Source organism: Mustelus asterias, chromosome 1 (genome assembly GCF_964213995.1).
Source record: "Mustelus asterias chromosome 1, sMusAst1.hap1.1, whole genome shotgun sequence".
NCBI classification, from domain to species: Eukaryota; Metazoa; Chordata; class Chondrichthyes; order Carcharhiniformes; family Triakidae; genus Mustelus; species Mustelus asterias.
In genome coordinates this window covers 56235788-56258124 of record NC_135801.1, presented here as the reverse complement: position 1 = coordinate 56258124, position 22337 = coordinate 56235788, and the positions used below count along the sequence as shown (strand labels likewise).

Below are 22337 nucleotides of genomic sequence, written 5' to 3'. Positions count from 1 at the left end.
CTTCACTGTTGAACTTTCTGAAATCAGTGCAGTGGGCTACCCTACTCCCCATTCAAGTCATTTGCCTAATGACCCTTACCCTATGCTTAGACTGCTACTGCTTTTGGAGCAGTGGTAAGAGAACAGAAAGGACTAAGAGTGGAGAGATGTTCCAGGTGGAATTGCCTTCTCTTCCCTGGGCCCTATATATACCGTTAATGTGCCCCTATTTTTAACAAAGGCATCTATTTTATGCTGCATATGAAAAAAGTTGTTCCACATTGAAGTTGACAATGCATACCCATAAACATTAATTCAGCTGTTTGTATCTACTCAATTAAATTCTTGATTATTTTAATAAAAATCAATGAAGGTTGAGTTCTGTATCATACACAGTTAATCTAATCTATTTCAGCAGTAAACATGGGAGGAAACTAGATGAGTCATTGTTATGCCTAAACTAAGATGCTTTAATAGGCTTTGAATAAATGTCATGCTTTTCTCATTGTAGTTTGGTGACTTTTCAATTGCAAACAGTAAAACTTTAAGGCTGAGAATCTAAGAAACATTATCATATCCTTCTAGATTTTGCTATACTGAGCTTCAATATAATCCCTTCTCCAATATAAAATAGTACAGTCGACCACGGTTAATGCCCGTTCTATGTTTATGGTCGATTAATACTTTTACTCACTGGCCGGAACTTTCTGGTTGTTCACATCAGTAGGATCTTCTGGTCCTGCCAACGGTGCACCCCTACCACGTTTCCTGGTGGCATGGAGTGGACTCAATGGGAAATCCCATTGACAGCGACAGGTCCAGAAGATCCCTCCACCGGTCAATGACGTGCTGCCTCCTGCAATGAGAAAGATGCCACAGAGAGGCCAGAGAATTGTACCCACTAAGTGTATGATGTGGCCTGATGAGTAGATAGCTTATGATGTAATAATAATCATATTCAAAGTAGGATAAGAAATCTATTTCAATATTGGACAAGTGTGAATAAACAAAGAAATCTCTGCAGTGTAGGACTACAAAGAAAAGCAAGAAATATTTAGGACCCGATTTTGGAAATTGGATTTAGGATTTTTTTCGCACCCATATCCTCACTAAATACTTAAGTATCTTGAAAAGAAATTGGTCAATTTTCATTGATCAATTTATTTCTACTTGAACCAATACAGTAAAACTTAAGTACATTTAGTTGGCATTTGGATAAATGAATTTATGAACTATTTGCTCAAATGTTAATGAGGAATCAGCAACATTACAGAAATTGGCTACTGCGTTTCAACCCAGCTTAGATTTAGCCGAGTACTGATTGGAATCAAGTTGCGGTGTAAGGATTTTTGACGTTGAGGTGACATTTTTTTCTCATTGCTTAAATGCTCTAGAAAATTGTATTTATTATTATTAGGTATAACTTACATGATTATCTTCTGGTAAGTTTGAACTAAAGTAGCCTGTTGCATTATTGCTGCTTTCTCTTAACTTTCGCGAAGAAAGTTAACTACAGGTGCAGAAGCAATTAGGAAGGCACATGGTAGTTAGTCTTTATTGTAGGGGCCATACTATAAAGGGTGTTTGAGTAGATTGGGTCTATATTTTCTGGAGTTTAGAAGAGTGAGAGATGATCTCATTGAAACATATAAAATTCTGAGAGGGCTTGACAGGGTAGTTGCTGAGAGGCGGTTTCTCCTAGATTACGAATCACAGACTCAGGATAAGGAGCTAGCCACTTCAGACTGAGATGAGAATTTTTTTCACCCAGGGGTTATGAATTTTTAGAGTTCTTTATGCAAGAGTGTTATGCTTGCTCAGTCATTGTGTATATTCAAGGTTGAGATTAATAGGTTTTTGGACACTAAAAAATCAAAGGACACAGGGATAAAGCAGGAAATTGGAGTGTATGTAAAGGTTCTGCATGATCTTACTGAAAGGTGGATGAGGTTTGATGGGCTGTTTGGCGTATTATTTTTTATGTTCTTAGCTTAAAAGAGAATCATTTAATTCTCCTTTGCACGGAAAGGGGCAACAAATCATGCATGTTGAGTTATTAGAGATAAAATATATTTTATAATAACAACATAGTTTTAGATTTAGAGTAGTTGGTTTATAAAATAATTTACTTTCAGTGTGACTATGAGTCAAAACATAATGCTGAAATTATGTTTAGTGATGCAGATTAGATCTTCATATTGATTTTTACTCTGCTCTCCACATTAAAAAGCCGAAATGCCATTACATTGGCATGGCAGTTAGTTTAACCTTTACAAGATTTGTTTGAGAGTTCACAACTGCCACAGAGTTTCTTAAATGATCTAAGATATCAGTGCTGCCTTTTATGCCTGCATGTGACAACTATTATTATGACGAGTGCAATGATGCACAGGTAGCTTCAATTGAAATTATACAAACTAAACCGAAGATCATGAAAGTCCAAAATTAACCACATTTTATCTTTTCAAAGATAATTTTATCTTTTACTTTGTGTCATTGGTATAGAAGGTACAACCCTTTTCTTATGTTGGGCAGGTGGGTGTGGAATCGTAGCTGCAGTCTCTGGGGTAAAGATAGAAATCAAGTATTTAGAAAACAATGTCAGTGAGTTGTAAATTCATCATACTTTGTATGGTAGGGATGACTGAGATCTTTGTAGAATTTATAAACAACTGTTGGAGCATTACTGGCCAGATGGCTGCGTGTTCTAAGGCATGGGGTGGAATAATAAACTTCGCACCAAAATGCTTAGGAACAACCACGGTGTGTCAGGCTTTGTTACTACTTTTCTCACTACTAATGGACTCTTGTACTTTTTTTAAAATATAGCTAGGACAACTGATTTGCTGTGACGTAGCATGGCATGCTTTGGCAGAGGCTGTGAATATATCTACAATTGTCCAGATACATAACACCTTTGTTCAAATATTTGGGAAAAGAAGGGTACTGTTTTGTTTTTGGTCTAGAACATAGTGTTCAAAAACTATTCAAATTCTGATCTATAATTTGGTAACTTTACCCAAAAAATGTGTTTTGTTTTAATTTGAAGAGTGACAGCAGACAATCTTGAGGTGTAAAATGTTCATATAAGTTTTTTTTTTCCTCAAAAGTTCCCCACACAAACTGACGATTGCAATCTTTTTATTTTTGCTGCTGATCAGCCAGTTAGATTTGATCAAATCCATCAACTAAGATAATCTCTGTATTTGAAAATATGGGGAAGCTTCTAACATTCTGAGTGAAATAGTTTCTGCTATGACTGGCTGGTTTCCTTCAGATTGGCAGCTGGGATATATTATACCAGACAGACAGCTGTAATGCTGTAGCTGAAGTGAACATGTTCAGCAATGTCTACATTTTAATAGGTTTGGAATGTATTGCCTCACATTACGTTAGTAAAAAGGGCCCTGTTGGGGAAACTATTGCAAGTTTTTACAGATGATGATTACTTCCTGTTTTTCTCCTTGGCAGCCACAAAAATTAGATTTTATAGAGTAGCACTAATAATGGGTCAGGCCATGGGGAGTTCTTTTGTTTGACAATACACCTATACTTCGAAAAGAGCTATATTTTCTCAAACTGTCAAATATTTTGTTACTGTTACTCTAAAAGAACACTAGTTTGTCTTCTGTTTGCCCACAGTCTAATTATTATTAATTAAATATAGACTGGCCCAATTTTCTTATGTCTCATTTACTAACAAAACTAATTAGTTTTGGATCTGCTGTTGAACGATCATGCTCTTTACACAGTACCGTTAATGTTTTCTTTTCCTAAATTGATGGGTTCATTGTAAAAAAAAATATTTTTTAAATTGGATAATATGAATTTTTAATTTTAAGGATCACAACCTAATTAACCTACCATGTGTCATTCTCTTTAGCCCTTCCCTTTTATGGAACAATGACATTACCAGTCAAAAAAGAGCTTTCTCCTCATATACACTTAACATAAATACATTTACAGGCAGAATTTTTACTGTGGAATAATGGGTATGTTGGAACAATGGTACTTTATACTGAGTTATGTTGTGCAATTTGACAATCCAGGTAAAGAGCAAAGTAATTGATTAAAATAGGCATATTAGCCAGGAGCCAATTAAACAAGATTTTTAAAAAAATCATAGTTAAAATTCACTAAATAGAGACCTTGATACAGATTGCAATTAGTTTGCGCATACAATAGCAACAGCTCACATTTATATAACATCTCTAATGTAGTAAAATCTCCCAAGGCACTTAAACCCTGAGTACTGTTGTTTTGTCCTCATGCTCTCTGAAAATAATTGTTACTGGAGTAATTTATATTTGGGAAGAAAAAGTGTTGAAAAGGAAATGGCTGCACTAAAATGTCATTATCTGGTAACTTCTTTCCAGTTTCTATCTTGAGCTTAAAATTTAATAACCTAATCTTTTGAGCTGGTTACAGAAGTAAACACTTAAGAGGTTTAATTAACAAAAATAGCAGTTACATACAACTGTGTTTTGATGAACACACAAACTTATAGCCAAAATATGTTTTCTGCTTTCATTGGGAGCCTTATAAATTGGGAGTTACAGTAACCACATCTTAACATCACAATCCATTCTGTCATTTAGTTCAATCTAATCCAAAATTACAGAAGATGTATTATGAAATCTATTTTATGCAAAAGTGATTAGGTTCCTAAATATCATGCTATCTATTTAGGCCTATTTATCATCAAATTGACTTGTCTCTTTAGTTTTTTTAAAAAAGCTAATTGTGTCATCATTTATTGTAGGATAACTTTTTATTAATGTGTTTGAATCGTGGATTCTGTGCAATAGCGTAAATGGGATTTGATTTAGTATTTTATGTTTAGATTAATTATACATTTATCTGGAGTCAGTTATGTACTAGAAATAGGCTAAACTGCATTTTGCAGAGCCTATGTACTTAGCATTGTTTATTTTAACTGAAATTAAAGTTTCCCAGAGCGATCACAAGCAGGAACCTCAAATTGTGTCACATATACTTTTTAAAAACTTGCCCTAATTGTCTCACAAGTAGTGAACCAGTATTCTTAGGCTACACTGACATCACAGTAATAAAAATCAAGCTCTTCAAATTTTAAAATATTCAGCATTTACCATATTTACTTAAATCATTCCAAGAAACTTGAACTAGATTAAATTTGTTTTGCTGTTTATTTATGTCAATTGGTGTCACTTTCCATTTATTCACCTATAGTCTTTCCATGTGTATTAAATAATAACTTACTCATGAGCTCATACAAAGAAATGTCTCAGAGCATTTCATAGGGTGGCAGATAGTGACTGGGTATATAGTTGAGGGCAAGAGGGATGGAATGAAGAGGATCAGAATGGAACAATAGAGCAGTCAAAGAGGGTGGTTTTTAGGTGATTTTTTGAAGAGAATAAAGGAAAGAGATAAGGAGAGGAGGGGAGCTGCAAAAGCATTGTACTGGATTTTGAGGTCAGCACCAAACAAGCAGCACCACCCAATTATTGCACTTGCACTTTCCCACAGACTTTATATAGGCTTTGCCACTGGTGGATGTGGTGAATAGAAATCCAAAACAGCATGGCATTGTCTACACAAGGATGTGTTCTTTGTGAACAGGGAAGCAACTGTGCATTCCCTTAATCAGATTGAAGCATTCTTACCAAGGCAGGCAGATTCTAAATTAGGAAGTATTAAGTTAGAATATTTAATTCAATGTTAAATTATGTACAGAAACCAAATGAGAAGTGAAAATATGATTGGAAATAAGTAATGGTTCACTACTTGTAAGGCAATAAAAGAAACAAAGGAAATATAAGAAAAGGTATTGACAATTTTTTAAAAATCTCCAACAATAATTAAAATCTGAAGAAAAGAGTGTTCACAACTGCAAAACTTAATGTTCAATGACAGTAATTTAGACTTATCACACCATTAAAAATTCACTTACACTTAAGTGAATAAGCTTAACTTTTTCTTATGTATTTAATGGATATCCATTAAGTACATACCCCAACTTTTTAGACTTTTGCATGCACTTAACTGCCAGGTTTATCAATAAAGTACTTTTATAGTGAGATTTCTGGTTTCAGGGCAACTCAAACAGCAATGTCTTAATTTCAATAGTTAACACCGCATGTAGGGACAGTGGAATTTGCTGTCCTATTTACTCAATAATGCTGAAGATTAGGCAGTAGTTGGAGGGGTTATGAATAGATTTTTTTCCCAGGAGTCAACTTATGACAGTGATTTTGAAGGGTGTGGAGACTGTTGAATGAGGTTACTGATGAATGTCAGTGATCATGAGAGTGAAAAGGAGGAAGTTGAGATTTGAGGGGCTGGGTATGCTGCAAGACAGCAGGAGATCAGCTTTGTGGAGAAGATTAGCTGAGTAAATGAGAGGAACGACTTTAAATAAGGGATAGATTCTCAAGGGTGGATTAAGGAGAGAAAGGCTGATGGCAAGAAAGGCCATAGAAAATAGAACAATGCTCTAAATCTTGGACATGCAAAATCCAGAAGATTGTCTTCACGTTTAGTGAAGGTAGAGGGTGCGGAAGAAGGCAGCCTGACTTGATGGTTTGTTGTAGCAAAGATGAAGTGAAGTTCTTTCTGATCTTAAGAATGATTTTAGAGTCAGGGCATATTGTGTTTCATTTCCCCAATGAGTAGCCACAGTGACTATTCACCAAGTGCGCTCCAGCTTATCGCTAGCGGATTTAAAACCAATGAATATGGCTGTTGTGTGAGGATGAAGACAGGATTTTGCAAGGACATGAGCATCAAAGATGGTGATGCAGCAGTTGTTCAGATTAGCAGATATTAATGTTATTTAAATTGAAGAGTCAAGAGTAATGCAAGTCCCCTGTCCCTTACTAATTTGGGGCAAAGGAAGTAACTCCAGTTGTCTTACATGAGTATAGTGTTTGTCAGAAAATACTGCTTTTTTTTTCCTTTTATTTCAGGAATGTCTCCACCGGAGTTATTTCCTTGGCAGGCAGGAGTTTTGCTTTTTTTTGTAGAATGTTTGATTCGTGAATCATTAGAAATTCAATGGTGGAATGCTGTACCTCTCCCCAAACCCCTGGAGAGAACTGAACTGTTGGCCATTAAAGGGGTCTTTAATTTGTTTACTACTGTACCTAGTCCAGACAGCATGGTGAAGGAGATGACCTCCAGACATGAGGTCTGGGTTATACCATGTTTCTGAAGTAAGGTGGGTCCTATTATAGCTGTCTGTCAGTTTGGCAGAAAAAGGGAGGAAAGAATTTTCCACAGTGCTTCTAAGGCCGTATCCTCTTTCAATAAAGGAGTCTGTACTATTATACCTTGTGAAAAGATTGAAGTGAAGCATAAGTTATCTTTTTGCTGCCTGTACTTTTCCAGGCCATTTATTTCTGTAGCAGTTTGGTAACATTAGACCACTTCTGTGCAGTTGACAATTTATGAATAGTGACTTTCATCTCCTCCACAAATGAAAGATATACAAGCATTTTTTCAATTAATTGAGTAAGCAAAAATTGATAATTTGGAGGATAATAACTACAACAAAAACTTGTATTTGTATCGCAACTTTTGTAAAGTAAAATGCTCTGGGTATTTCACAGCAGCATTATCGAATCAAAATCATATAACTCTTACACCACAGATGGAGACTATTTAGTCCACCAAGTCTGGGCTGGCTCTGTGAAAAAACAACTCATATGGTCCCACTCCCTTGCCTTTTCCCCACAGCTCTGAAAATTTTCTTTCTTGGATAATTATTTAATTCTCTTTTGAAAATCTTGATTGAATCTGCATCCACCACACTAAGGCAGTGCATTCCAAATCCTAACCACACGCTGTGTAATAAAACAATTTTCCTCTTGTCGTTATTGTTTTTTCTGCCAGCCACCTTGAATCAGTGTCCTCAAGTTCACAATCCGTCCACCAATGGGAACTGTTTCTCCCTATCAACTCTATCCTGACCCCTCATGGTCTTCAGCAACTCTACCAAATCTTTTAGTCTTCCCTTCTTCAAGGAGGACAGTTTATCCAGTCTGTTCATGTAACTGAAGTTCCTCATCCCTGGAATCATTAGAGGCATAGAGGTTTACAACATGGAACAAGCCCTTCGGCCCAACTTGTCCATACTGCCCATTTTTTAACCACTAAGCTGGTCCCAATTGCCCGCGTTTGGTCCATATCCCTCTATACCCATCTTACTCATGTAACTGTCTAAATGCTTCGTAAAAGACAAAATTGGACCTGCCTCTACTACTACCTCTGGCAGCTTGTTTCAGACACTCACCACCCTCTGTGTGAAAAAATTGCCCCTCTGGACCCTTTTGTATCTCTCCCCTCTCACCTTAAACCTATGCCTTCTAGTTTTAGACTCCTCTACCTTTGGGAAAAGATGTTGACTTCCTAACTGATCTATGCCCCTCATTATTATATAGACCACTATAAGATCATTCCTAAGTCTCCTATGCTCCAGGGGAAAAAGTCCCAGTCTATCCAGCCTCTCCTTATAACTCACGCCATCAAGTCCCAGTAGCATCCTTGTAAATCTTTTCTGCACTCTTTCTAGTTTAATAATATCCTTTCTATAATAGGGTGATTGGAACTGTATACAGTATTCCAAGTGTGGCTTTATCAATGTCTTGTACAACTTCAACAAGACATCCCAACACCTGTATTCAATGTTCTGACCAATGAAACAAAGCATGCCAAATGCCGCCTTCAGTACTCTGTCCACCTGTGACTCCACTTTCAAGGAGCTATGAACCTGTACCCCTAGATCTCTTTGTTCTATAACTTTCCCCAACACCCTACCACTAACTGAATAAGTACTGCCCTGGTTCGATCTACCAAAATGCATTACCTCGCATTTATCTAAATTAAACTCCATTGGCCATTCATCAGTCCACTGGCCCAATTGATCAAGATCCCATTGCAATCCTAGATAACCTGCTTCACTGTCCACTATGCCACCAATCTTGGTGTCATCTGCAAATTTACTAACCATGCCTCCTATATTCTCATCCAAATCATTAATATAAATAACAAATAGCAGTGGACCAGCACTGATCCCTGAGGCACACCGCTGGTCACAGGCCTCCAGTTTGAAAAACAACCCTCTAAAACCACCCTCTGTCTTCTGTCATCAAGCCATTTTATATCCATTGGGCTACCTCACCCTGGATCCCATAAGATTTAATCTTCTGCAACAACCTATCATGCGGTACCTTGTCAAAGGCCTTGCTAAAGTCCATGTGGACAGCATCAACTGCACTGCCCTCATCTACCTTTGTGGCTACCTCTTCAAAAAACTCAGTCAAATTTGTGAGACATGACTTTCCACTCACAAAGCCATGCTGACTGTCCCTAATCAGTCCTTGCCTCGCTAAATGCCTGTAGATCCTGTCTCTCAAAATACCTTCTAACAACTTACCCACCGCAGATGTTAGGCTCACTAGCCTATAGTTCCCAGGCTTTTCCCTGCAGCCGTTCTTAAACAAAGGCACAACATTTGCCACCTCCCAATCTTCAAGTACCTCACCTGTGGCTGTCGATGATTAAAATATCTCTGCTAGGGGACCTGCAATTTCCTCCCTAGCCTCCCACAACGTCCTGGGATACACGTCATCAGGTCCCAAGGATTTATCTACCTTGATGCGCTTTAAGACTTCCCATACCTCCTCCTCTATAATATGTACATTCCTCAAGACATCACTATTTATTTCCCCAAATTCCCTAACATCCATGTCTTTCTCAACAGTAAATATTGATGAGAAATACTCATTTAGGATCTCACCTATCTCTTAAGAGGCCCTACTCTCTCCCTACTCTCTCATTCTTGTGAAGCTATTCCATACCCTCACTAATGCCTTCTAATCATTCCTAAATTGTGATACCCAGAGTTGGACACACTACTCCAGTTGAGGCCAAACCAATGTTTTATATAGTTTTAGCATAGCTTCCTTGCTTTTGTAGTCTATGCTCCAATATATAAAGCCCAGAATCCAGTAAGCTTTATTAATCTCTTCCTCAACCTGCCCTGCCACCTACAATAATTTGTGCACCTTGATCCCCAGATCCTTCTGGTCCCTTTTAGCATTGTACCCTTTATTTTATATTGCCCCTCATTATTGCTACCAAATGTATTACTTCACACTTCTCTACAATAAATTTCATCTGGTACTTGTCAGCCCATTCCAACAACCTATGTCCTCCTGAGGTTTACTACCATCTTCCTCACAGTTTACAATGCTTCTATGTTTTGTGTCACCTGTAAATCTTAAAAGTCTAGTTCATCAATATATGTTAAAGAAAACCAGTGGTCCTAACACTGACCCATGGGGAACCCCACAATAATCCTTACTCCAGCCTGAAAAGCATTTTGCCACTATTCTTTGTTTCCTGTTACTCAGCCAACTTTGTAACCATGTGCATTGTCCCTTTTGTTCCATGAACTTTAACTTTGCTGTCAAGCCTATTATGTTGAATCTCTTCAAATACTATCTGGAAATCTCATGTACGTCAGATCAACTGCATTACTCTCATCAATCCTTTTGTGCTACCTCATCAAACATCTCAATCAAATTAGTGAAACATAATTTTCCCTTGGATTATTATTTCTAAAAGCCTTCCCAATATGGGACAAGTACAGGAAAGTGAGATTAGCACGCCTTTAGTGGTAGATATTGTCGGTGCAGACTCGATGGGCCAAAGGGCCTTTTCTGCACTGCATGACTCTATAACCAAGATTAAACTAACTGGCCTGGAGCTGTTGGGTTTGTTCTTGCATCCTTTTTTGAACAAGGCTGTAACATGTGTAATTCTCCAGTCCTCTGGCACCGTCACCCTCTATCAAAGGAGGAGTGGGAGATTATGGGTAGTGCCTGTGCAATTTCCACCCTTACATCGCTCAGTATCTTCGGATGCATTCCATCCATGACTGGTGACTTATCAACTTTAAGTACAGTCAGCTTAAGAGATACCTCTTTGCCAATCTAGCGTCTCAACTACCTATTCTTTCAATATGACTTGGCAGTCTCCTCTTCCTTCATAAATACAATACTCATTTAGTACCCCAGCCATGCCTCCATATGTAAATTCCCCTTTTGGTCTCTAATCAGCCCCATTCCTCCTTTTATCACCTTTGTACTCTTTATATGCCTACAAAGACTTTTGGGCTCTCTTTTATGTTAGCTACCAGTCTCTTCCAATATTCCCTTTTTGCTTCTTTTATTTATTTTCTCACTTGCACTCTGAACTTTCAACATTCAACCTGATTTTCAATTGCATAAGCCATGTGATATCTGTCACATGCACCCTTTTATTGTGTTATTTTACTCTTTATTTTATTCGCCATTCGGGAACTCTGGATTTGTTTGTCCTATCTCTCGCCCTCATAAAAACGGTCCTTGACTGTACCCAAACTAACTTTTTTTGAAATAGCTAATTAATCTGTTATAGTTTCGCCTGCCAATTTCTGTTTCCAATTTATCTGGACCAACTCTATTTTCACCTGTTGAAGCTATCTCTCTGCTGATTAAATATTTTTACTCCGGATTGCCCCTTATCCTTTTCCATAACCAACCTAAATCTTATAATACTATGATCACTCTCTCCCAAATGTTCCCCTACTGACACTTGATCCACTTGACCCACCACATTCCCCAGGCTCCTCCCTGCTGAGCTAGGAACATGCCAGAATCACAAAATTGTTATGGCACAGAAGGAGGCCATTCCGCCCATCATTTCTGCATCAGCTCTCCAAATGAGCATTGTGACTTGGTGCCATTCCCCTGCCTTTTCCCTGTACCCCTGCATATTGTTCCTATTCATTTAATCATATAATGCCCTCTTGAATGCCACAATTGAACCTGCCTTCACCATGCTTCCAGGCAAGGCTTTCCATGCCTGAACCATTGGTTGTGAAAATGTTTTTTCTCGCCATCACATTTGCTTCTTTTGTAAATCACTTTAAAGCTGTGCCCGCTCCCTCTTGATCCTTTTAGAAATGGGAACAGTTTCTCCCTATCTACTCTGTCCAGTCCCTTCATGATTTTGAACATCTCTAGCAAATGTCCTCCTGGCTTCCTTCTCTCCAAGCAGAATAGTCTCAACCACTCCAATCTATCCTCATAACTGAAGTTTCTCATCCCTGGAACCATGCTTGTAAACCTCTTCCACACACACTCCAGTGCATTCACATCCTTCCTATGGTGTGGTGCCCAGAACTGTACACAATACTTCAGCTAAGATCTAACTAGTGTTGTACAAGTTCACCATAAACTCCTTGCTCTTGTACTCTATGCCCCTATTAATAAAGCTGAGGACACAATATGCTTTATCAACTGCTCCCTCCGCCTGTCCTGTCACCTTCAATGATCAATGCACATGTACATCCAGGTCCCTCTGCTGTTGCACCCCCTTAAGAATTGTGCCCCTTATTTTATATTGTGTCTCCACATTCTTCATACCAAAATGCGTCACCTCACACTTCTCTACATTGAACTGTATCTGCCACTCATCTGCCCACCCACCAACTTGTCCATGTCCTTTAGAAGTTCTACACTGTTCTTCACTGTTTACAATACTTCCAAGTTTTGTATCATCCACAAACTTTGAAAAATTTTCCCTGCACACAAAGATTTGAGTCATTAATATACATCAAGAAAAGGAAGGGTCCCAATACCATCCATCCTCCAGCCTGAAATGTATCCATTAACAATTACTCTCTGCTTCCTATTTAGCCAATTTTGTATCCACGTTGCCACTGACCCTTTTATTCCATAAGCTAGAAGTTCTCCTGAACCGATTTCATAAACTCTTCCCCCTTTATGCACTTTACTATTACTTTTCCAATCTATATTAAGATAATTGAAGTTCCTTATTATAACTTCTCATTAGTTTTTGCATCTCTTTTTAATTTCCTTGCAAATGTGTTCCCATTTATGTTTTCCACTCATAGTTGACTGAAGAACAACCCAGTAGTGCAATGGTACCTCTGTTGTTTCTTACCACTAGCTAAACAGATTCTGCCCTTGACCCCTCTGAGACTTCCTCTCCAGCATCGAAATGTTCTCCATAATCAATACTATTACCCCTCTCCCTATCTTTTCTGTATCTGGGATATCTAGTATATGGTAGTGCTTTTTTGAGCAAGGTTTCTGCTATTGCCACAGTATCGTATTCTTGCATAATTATCTACACCTGCAGCTCACCAAACTTATTTACCAAATGTATATCCACAAGCAGTAAATCTAAGTTAGAGTTTATTACATTCCCTCTTACACTGATCCCACCTAATACATTACTAGTTCCTATCTGTCTCAATCGATTATTTGTGGGGCTTTTTCCCTTCTGGTTTGCAGACCCCTGCAAATTTAGTTCAGCCGTCTCTGATCACACTAGCAAATCATTCTGCAAAGACATAGGTTCCAGTTCTGTTCAGGGGCAACCTGTCTGCTCTGTAAAGGTCCCATCACCTCCAGAAGCAGTCCCAATCCCAGGAATCAAAAGCCCTTTCTCCTTCACCGTCTCCTCAATGCATTAATTTGTTATATACCCCTATTTCTATACTCACAAATGCATGGCACCAAGCGTGATCCAGAGATTTCTGCTTTTTTGAAATCCTGCTTGCAAGTTTTTTTCCACGCTCCCTAATCTTGGATTACAGGACCTCATGGCTCTTTGTACATATGCCCTTAATACCAATGCTAACAGTTCACCCTGCTCTCTCAAAGGGTGCTTTGCAGCCCTTCAGTGACATCCTTGACCATGGCACTAGCAAGGCAACCTAACTATAAAATAAAAGCAAAGTGCCGCTGGAAATAAAAGAAAACAGAAAATGCTAGGAAAACCCAGCAGACGTGGTAGCATCTCTGGAGGGAGAAACAGAGGCCAGAATTTTCTGGCTGTTCACTACTCGCCACTGCTGCAAGTGAGGACAGAAAATTCGGTGCTTGGCCGAATCTCCATTCACTGCAGTGGGACCAGATGATCCTGCTGGTGTGACTGGCCAGAAAGTTAACATTTTGAGTTCAGTATGACTCTTTGGAACTGAGGAAGAGTCATACTGGACTTGAAATGTTAACTCTGTTTCTCTCCCCACAGATGCTGCCAGACCAGCTGGGTTTTTCCAGCATTTTCTCTTTTTATTCCAGCAACATAACCCTATTGTCTTCACATCTGTGGCCACAGAAATGCCAGTCTGTTTCCCTGAGCATTAAACCCCCTATCAATGTTGCTTTTGTGATCTTCCTCTTTTCCCACCATTCCAACTACACAACTGTTATGGACTTGGGCTCTGGCTGCACTCCCCAGAGGATCCATCACTCCACCAGCTTGCGCAAGTGAATTCTGGTTGGAGAATAAGATGCAATTAGGATTCCTGCACTAGACTGGTCTTCCTTGACAGCTCACCCATTTCCTCTCTATCTGTTTACCCGTAAAATGCAAGGTGACCACATCTATAAATATGCTATTCGCGGAACTATCAACCTTGCAGATATATTGCAGTGTCACCTGCTGCTGTCCAAGCTCTGAAACGGAGCTGTAGCTGATGACACTTGCTGCATTGTGGTTGCACAAGAGATGCCCTGGAGTTCCCACATACAACAAAATGCACGCTACACAGAATAACTGCCTTGCCACACCTCAACTTATTACACAATTAAACTTTGTACTCCAGCTATTTACCAATCAGCTGCTTCTCATGTGCTGATCTCACTTTATTTTATAAAGAGGTTAACTGAAATGTTATATTCAATTCTTATTATCTAACCTAATTTTAAATTACTGAAACACTGTAGATGACTTTAATGTCACTATCCCTTGTTATTTAATTTTAACTTTATTCCCGAGATCTGTTTGTTTAATTGAACCCTGATTTTAATTAAGATAAATTATCAAGTTCACTTGAGTTTTTCTTTAGTTTTTGCACTAATAAATGAACCTAGTCTTACTCTATTGCAGTGGTTCCCAACCTTTTTTGCATTATGCTACACCTTTATACTATAAAAGATTTTGAGGCACACCTATTTTCTCTGACTGAACTGCCCTTTCACAAAAGCCTTTTCTCTCTAAAACCTCCTAAAAACATGTCAAGGCACCATTTAATACAATTGCCATTAGTTTAAGAATCTTAGAATGAAAGCCTTATCACAATTTGCATGTCAAATACAATAATGGAGGCTGTTTCTCATTTTCTTAACTTTATTGGTTCCTGTTTCTTACCTCTGTCTTTTTCCCTTACCAGGAATTTTTTTTTAAACTTCTCCTTTCTTCTCTCCTGTTTTCAACTTTGTCTTTGTCTTCAACTCCATGGTTGGTGTCTCTAATTCCAAAAGAACCTGGGATCTCGTGTGCATGTGTCAGCCAGGAAAGGGCTGCACATGCATGGTTCAGAATGTTTAATGTTGTAAGCTTAAATGTATTTTCACTGGCCAGGAAAGGGCCATACATGCACAGTTCTGATTGTTTACATTGGTTAGGCCCATGGACATGCACCTGACCAAAGTAAACAATTTGATTTGCACATGTGCAGCTCATTTCCAGCTGGCACATGCACAATTTAGATTACCAACATAAAAATCCGAGCTGAGCATGTTCAGCACATTCTCAATCAACGCATGTATGGGAGGCCCGAGGTTCTTCGGGACTTGGAGATGCCGACCATGAAACTGCAGGCAACTTAAAACCAGCTAAGTGCTTTTCAATTCTTCTTTTATGCAAGCATTGCAGTTAGGAACAATGGGGGTACTTGAGATGCATTCAAGTGTGAAGGGAAAGGTAAATAAACATAGCTGACTGCATGCTGAATAAAAACCATTAAACTGTCAATCAAATGGGAGTTCAAAGGACTTGATTGAAATAGAATGGATACAAATGTTTTGAGAGGGTTTGATGGTATTTCAAAGGCACTAAGTTTCTATGAAGACTCAGAGACTTGACATGTTATAACAATGGTGCTGAGTGAGCAGCTGGGGAGATGGGAATTGCCCCCCTCGTGAAAGTGAGCGACTTCTGTCAGTCAGAAGACTTGAAAAGGATCTTCTCACACCTACAGCTTCCTAGGCAGAGAATGGGCAACCCTTTCTGCTTAATGGAGTGCTGCGGTGATTTGGAAGTCTTCCAGCTGACCAAGGAGCATGAAAATTTAAATGACCAGGGAACTTGAAAGGTTTTAGAGGACAGAGACAATAATGAATATTTTACCCCAGGATGGTGTCTGACTTCACCATCCTGAAACTGAAAAACATCTTTCCCTGGGCTAAAAGGGGCAGACCAGCCATGAGACCACCTTTCTGAGGATCAGCCTGAGCCCACCCAACTACTAGGACCATGGGGGGACCCTCTTTCTGCAGCCTGGGGCCCCCTCTCCACCTCCTTTGGAGTCCAATACAACAGGTCCACAGGTCATGACCAACAAAGCCCGACTAGTGCAGTTCCCATTGGGAAGGTGGCCGCTGAATGGGCCATCCAGCCCGCTAATGATATGTCATTGAGGGGCTTGAGAACCCGTAGAGGGCCAACAGCGCAGGCCGGGTGAATCCCAAGTGCCTTCACGCCTGGTGGGAATCCCATTTTTAGACCTGATGCCTGATTCAGCAGGTAATTGGGATTCTCGCCATCGACGTACAGGGCCTGTGAATTCCCCCCATGACTAAAGAGGCTAGAATTGGAGGAGAGCAGATACCCCAGAGGGTTGTCGAGATGGAAGAAATCAAGAGTGGTGAGGCCATGGATGGATTTGCAAACAAACAGAATTTTTAATTTGAGGTGCTCAAGGAGGGAAGTCAGTTCAGAACAGTGAGCATAGGGGTGATGCGGAAATTGGTGCAAGTTAGGATATAGGTAACAGAGTTTTTGATGACATCAGGTTTACAGAGGGTAGAACTGGCATGGGCAGCCAGGAGCGAGTTGGAATTGTCAAGTGTACAGATGATAAAGATATGGATGAGGGTTTCAGCAGCAAATGAGCTGAGGCAGGTGCAGAGTCTAGTGAGTTTATCAACGTGAAAATTGGCAGTTTCCTGATGGAACAGATATGTGGTCAGGAGCTCGTCTCGGGGGGTGGGGGGGGAGGGAGAGACGAAATCTGACTCTAAAGTTAATAAATGGTCAAGATTGACCTCAAACAATTTCTAGGAATAGGGATGGAGTTGCTGACTAGGCCATGGCATTTGTGTTGGACACCAAAAATATTGGCTTTGTTCTTCCCAATATCTTTGGACAAAATTTCTGCACATCCAGTACTGACTTTTGGGCAAACAATCTGAGAATTTAGAGAGATCAGCAGAGGTGGTGGTGAGGTAGAGCTGGGTATCATCAGCACACAATTGGAAACTGGTGCTGTGTTTGATGATGCTGTTGGGTGGCAGTGTGTAGGTGAGAAATAGGAGGTGCCTAGGCTAGATTCAATATCAGAGATAATGGTGCAAAAGTCAAAAGAAATTGAGACACTGATTACATTTAGAGAGATAAGAATCCAACCAGGCAAGTGCAGTCCCACCCAGCTGGGTGACAGTGGAATGGTGTCGGAGAACAAGGACTGGAGGGGATATCTTTATCTTTGTTGCACTCATATAAAAATATGCCTCCAGCTGGCTGTATTCCTGAAACAAACATCTTAAGGTCATCGGTACAGGATGAAATTTAATTAATTTGTGGAATTGCATCAGTTGCCGAGTTTTTAAAAATATATAGACAAATGTACCAAGAAAGGTAATTCTTTTGCCTCAGTCCTGTATTCATATTTTATTAGCTGCCATTGTTAAAAGAGACTGCTTCTTATCTTCTTGTTTATATGTATGTTTGTGTAAGACTATACCGCTGCATCGTAATATAAATATCCGTGCACTCTTGAATTAACGAATTTCTTTTAAATACTAAAGTACAAATACCAAAATAACATATGCATCTAAAACTATTAGCAAACTTGATGGTTTTCCCTTGCACCTACACAAAGAACAAAGAACAGTACAGCACAGGAAACAGGCCCTTCGGCCCTCCAAGCCTGTGCCGCTCCTTGGTCCAACTAGACCAATCGTTTGTATCCCTCCATTCCCAGGCTGCTCATGTGACTATCCAGGTAAGTCTTAAACGATGTCAGCGTGCCTACCTCCACCACCCTACTTGGCAGCGCATTCCAGGCCCCCACCACCCTCTGTGTAAAAAACGTCCCTCTGATGTCTGAGTTATACTTCGGATGTCTGAGTTATACTTCATTTTGTTTTCAAGTCTTTCAATCGGTTTCTATCTCTAAACTTCCCGATTCCTTGACAGTCACTGTGGCAAATCTGTAGTCTCATATAATTTTATAAAAGATATCTCAGATCTTTCGCTGGAATTTATTCTTTATTAGCATATTTTGCAGAAGGCTTTTACTGATGAGCCTTCTTTGAACGAGTTGCCTTTCTCTCTCTCTAATTGCAGTATTAAGTATTTTGGTCCTTTTTTGGACACATGGGGCTGGATTTCATGGGGTAAGGGTGTATTGTTCAAGTTGGCCGGCAACTGATATACCAAAACAAAGCAGCCATAACAAGCTGTTGGTGAGCTAAACAAGTCAAGAGTGGAACTTTCACCCTTCAATGGCCAGCAGTGCCAGAACTTAATAATGGATGCTGCTGGGACTGTATGTTGACAACCAAGGTATTCCAACTCAGCTTTGTAGGGGTTGTCTGGGACAGGGAGGGATTGTTCAGTTTAATAAGTGGGCTGTGAAAGTGGACAGGCCTATTTTGGAGACTAGATAGGGAGGGACAAAGCAGGGGTAACATCTTAGGGGTGGGGGGGGGCAGTTCCCCAATGCACAATGGGCAATATCCTGAATGGTGTGATGCCTGTTTCATCCCTATTTTACAAAAGCGTTTTTAAATAAGCAGCCTGCCCACACCAACCATTCAATGGCGTGGGCAGCATATTGCATTCGTCAATTGGTTTGTTAACAAATTCAATTGATGTTTATTTATTTAAAAATCGTGGGTGGGCTGTGAATTTTAGAACCATTCACCTACTGCACTATGGGGACAGATCAGGGCTGAGCGGAAAGGATTTGCTATCCCTTGTACTTTATGTGCTCCTCTGTCGAAAACATACCCAAGAGGGGGCTGTGCAATCCAGCCTATTTTTTTGATGAACAAATATTCCCAGATCATTTGAGAAATTGATTTGATAATTATTATAGCCTTAACATCAAATGAATGTTGAGTCCAAATTTATGGTAGAATCTCATACCAAAGAAAATAATGCCATTGCCTTACTTTAGAGGTCCCAATGATGCATTATCCCTATCAATTCCGGTCTATTTTCAAGATTCATCTCTGTTTCATCAGTTTACCAGTAGTTGGTTGTTGTACCTTCTCCTGAATGTTGAGTAACATTTCTTACTTTTCATGCCTTTTTGTTTTTATTTTCATCAAACAAAAATTGAGCATGTGAAAGATCACTTAGCATTCTGGACTTGTTCTTTCCTCAAGAACCGGAGGACACCAATTTAAGGTGACTTGCAGATCTTGGGATGCATATACTTGTTTCCTATGGGTAAAATGACTGTATGTTTTAAGGTGAATCCTAAAATCTTTAACACTTTATTTCTAGATCAAAATTAAAAACATACTGCATTGTAATTTTTTTCTGTTCTTGATCACTACACATTTCCTTGATGTCATTTCTATAACATAAAAATAGCTACAATTGTGCCAGCCAGAAAAAACGTGCAGTTTGAAAAATGTTGAATGACTTTCAGGACTGAAGGAGTTAAAAACTTTGGGTAATAAATATCATATTTACAATACACTATGTTCTACTGGAGAATTATGAATAGATGCAGAAATTGAACAGAATAAAGAAAACTTTTGTTTATTTGTGCAGATGGTCGAGTAGGAAAGTCAGTACTGCTAAACTATTCTGTATTTCACTGTATTTTTTAATCAGCCATCTGGCACGGAAAATGCTAATATATGTTTAAGCTTAGTTCTGCTCTTATTTACTGAGAAATGCAAAACCAGGAGGCTGTATTCTCTGAGAGACAAAACAAAGGCACGGTCAAAATTATGGCTGTAACTGCCAGTTTCTGTTTCTTATCAAATGGGGGGTGGGGGAGTGGGAATGAGAATGTTTTAAGAGTGTTTCGTGGAAATAACATGTACAGTTAAGTGATGAGATAATCCTAGGTGTTAGTGCCAAGCTCCCAACCAGAGTGAACATACGGGCTTGATTTTCAGTATGATGTAATCCAGACGTGTTGCATGACATTTTCAGGTGACCATTTCATTTCAAATGCCTGTGAGCAGTACTTCTATCATGTGCTTGTATGTTTCCTGCAGGCTGTTGAAGCCCAGATCCGAAGCTTTGGTCAAACTCCTTCTCAACTTTTAATAGAGCCGCATCCTCCCAGAAGCTCTGCCATGCAAGTGGTAAGTATATTGCATCCTGAGAGCCAGGCATGCCCAGTAGCAGCTTTGTTCTGCTTCCAACTGTGGTGGTTGGTATTGAGTACCCTGAAGAAATATACAACTATCTTCATGCTAAACTCATTTGTGCTGTTTTGCACTTGCAATTATCACAATCAACCAACAAGAACTCTGACATGGTCTGTTGCTGTACCATTTATTCACTTAGATGTGTGTTGACAGAAACCTTTTCTGTATTTGCAAAGGGCCTTCAATGTATGGTCACTGAAGTGTTAGATATTTTAGATGTTAGATATTTTAGATGTCAAATAATAAAGTTAAGCTTCTTGAATGTTAGAAATCATCAAACACTTCTGGAATTTTCTGAAAAATATTGTAAAATGATTTTAAAAGTAGTATGCTGTTGCTCCTAATGCTTGATCTGTGAGGATAAATATACTGCATTGTGTAGCACTAAGTCATTTAGAGTCCACTGAAAATCCCAGTTTTGATCACTATTCTGCATATGTTAGTTAAGCACAGCAGGATCAGTGTTGTTGGCCTTAGTGGCCTCTGGTTGGGATGGTGAAAATTGGCTACTGGTCACTATCCAATGACCCCTGCTGGAATGCTATGGAAGGATAGGCTAAAGCTTGATTGTGCTGGCCTCAAGGTTTCATATATTACCTTACTCTCCTTAAGATTCTCACAAAAGAACAGGCACTCGAGTAAGGTGCTTTTATCCTAGTGTAAGACAATAGCCTCAAAGGAGAAAGAGTACAGGGAGAAGTGTGGAAAGCAGTGTATATTCAAAAATTAGATACAAAGATCAGATTTGCTTCTTACATGGTATAGCACTTATTTTTTTAGATTTGGCACACAAGGGGCTTTTTGCTTTTATCCACTAAGATATGATGCCAAATATATTTTGTTTTTGTTTATTTAGAAATATGGATTGCATAAGAATCACAATATCAACTGTTTTATCCTTAATTATTCCTGCCTAAGCAGTCTTATTCCTTTTATGAAAGGGAAGGCTAGATGGCAAAGTGCATTTGTTTATTAGCCCTCTGTGTCATGCAAGTAGTTGGATACAGACTCAACTCCCAAGACCCTGTGTAACAAGTTTCTAATGTCACTCAAGTTGCCTGAGGTTAGTTAGAAGTTTCAAAACACAAATCATTCTTGGTTGCTCATTCACATGTAATAATGCAAAATAAACAGTAGCAGAAAGATACCAAAAACTATCTAGCCTGTGAGTATGGTGGAGAAAAGAGAACAAAATATGTTGAGATAAATGATTTTACCAAAATATCTAAAGATGGCGTGCTTTCCTCTTTTCAAAATTATAGTTTCCCTTTTATTGTTTAAGTCACCTAATAACATTTCATTTAGTTTCACCAAGGAAATTAGCTTTCAAAATGAGGCACAGATTTTAGAAAATAAGGTTGTGTCATGCTGTGCAAAGTGCATCAGTGGTAATTTATACCAGGTGTGGTAATTAGTAGACAAACGTACAATGCATATTTGTCTGCCGAGATTTCTGTTGGCCTATCCCCCAGTGCTTTCAGTGAATCAGATAGTTGGATTTAATTGAGGCTACATCAGATGAGGCATTACTGACACCTTTAATTGAATGAGTGTCTAGGGAGGATTAACTCATAATATTGATTGGCTTTTAGCCACTCTCACAGAGGGTGTCACTGAAGCTTATTATCCACCTTATTATTTTTGCACCTTCCTTTATGCTCCAAAAATCGAATTGCTGCTTTAATAATGCAAGTATGTGTTGTGATGATTCTTCCTTTACTTTGTCTTCGGACGACATCCAATTGAATCCAATTTTCTGTTTATGTCTTTAGAGTGGCTGTTTTCTAGTTTAGTTTTTTTAATAAATTTGTGTAATTTGCCTACATAAGTCACTGTAATTGAATGTGGGATGTTTTGAGATGATTCAACATTATAAATGCAAGTATTGTTATG

The 22337-nt window shown here is 39.0% G+C and overlaps 1 protein-coding gene across 1 annotated transcript in view; it reads left to right on the top strand.

The window, feature by feature from the left end:
* Positions 1-22337, top strand: part of lrba (LPS-responsive vesicle trafficking, beach and anchor containing) — a 901160-nt gene that overhangs the window by 804476 nt on the left and 74347 nt on the right. The window contains exon 48 of the mRNA XM_078212471.1: positions 20289-20378. Coding sequence (XP_078068597.1) covers positions 20289-20378 — 90 coding nt within the window. The remainder of the gene's footprint in view (positions 1-20288; positions 20379-22337) is intronic.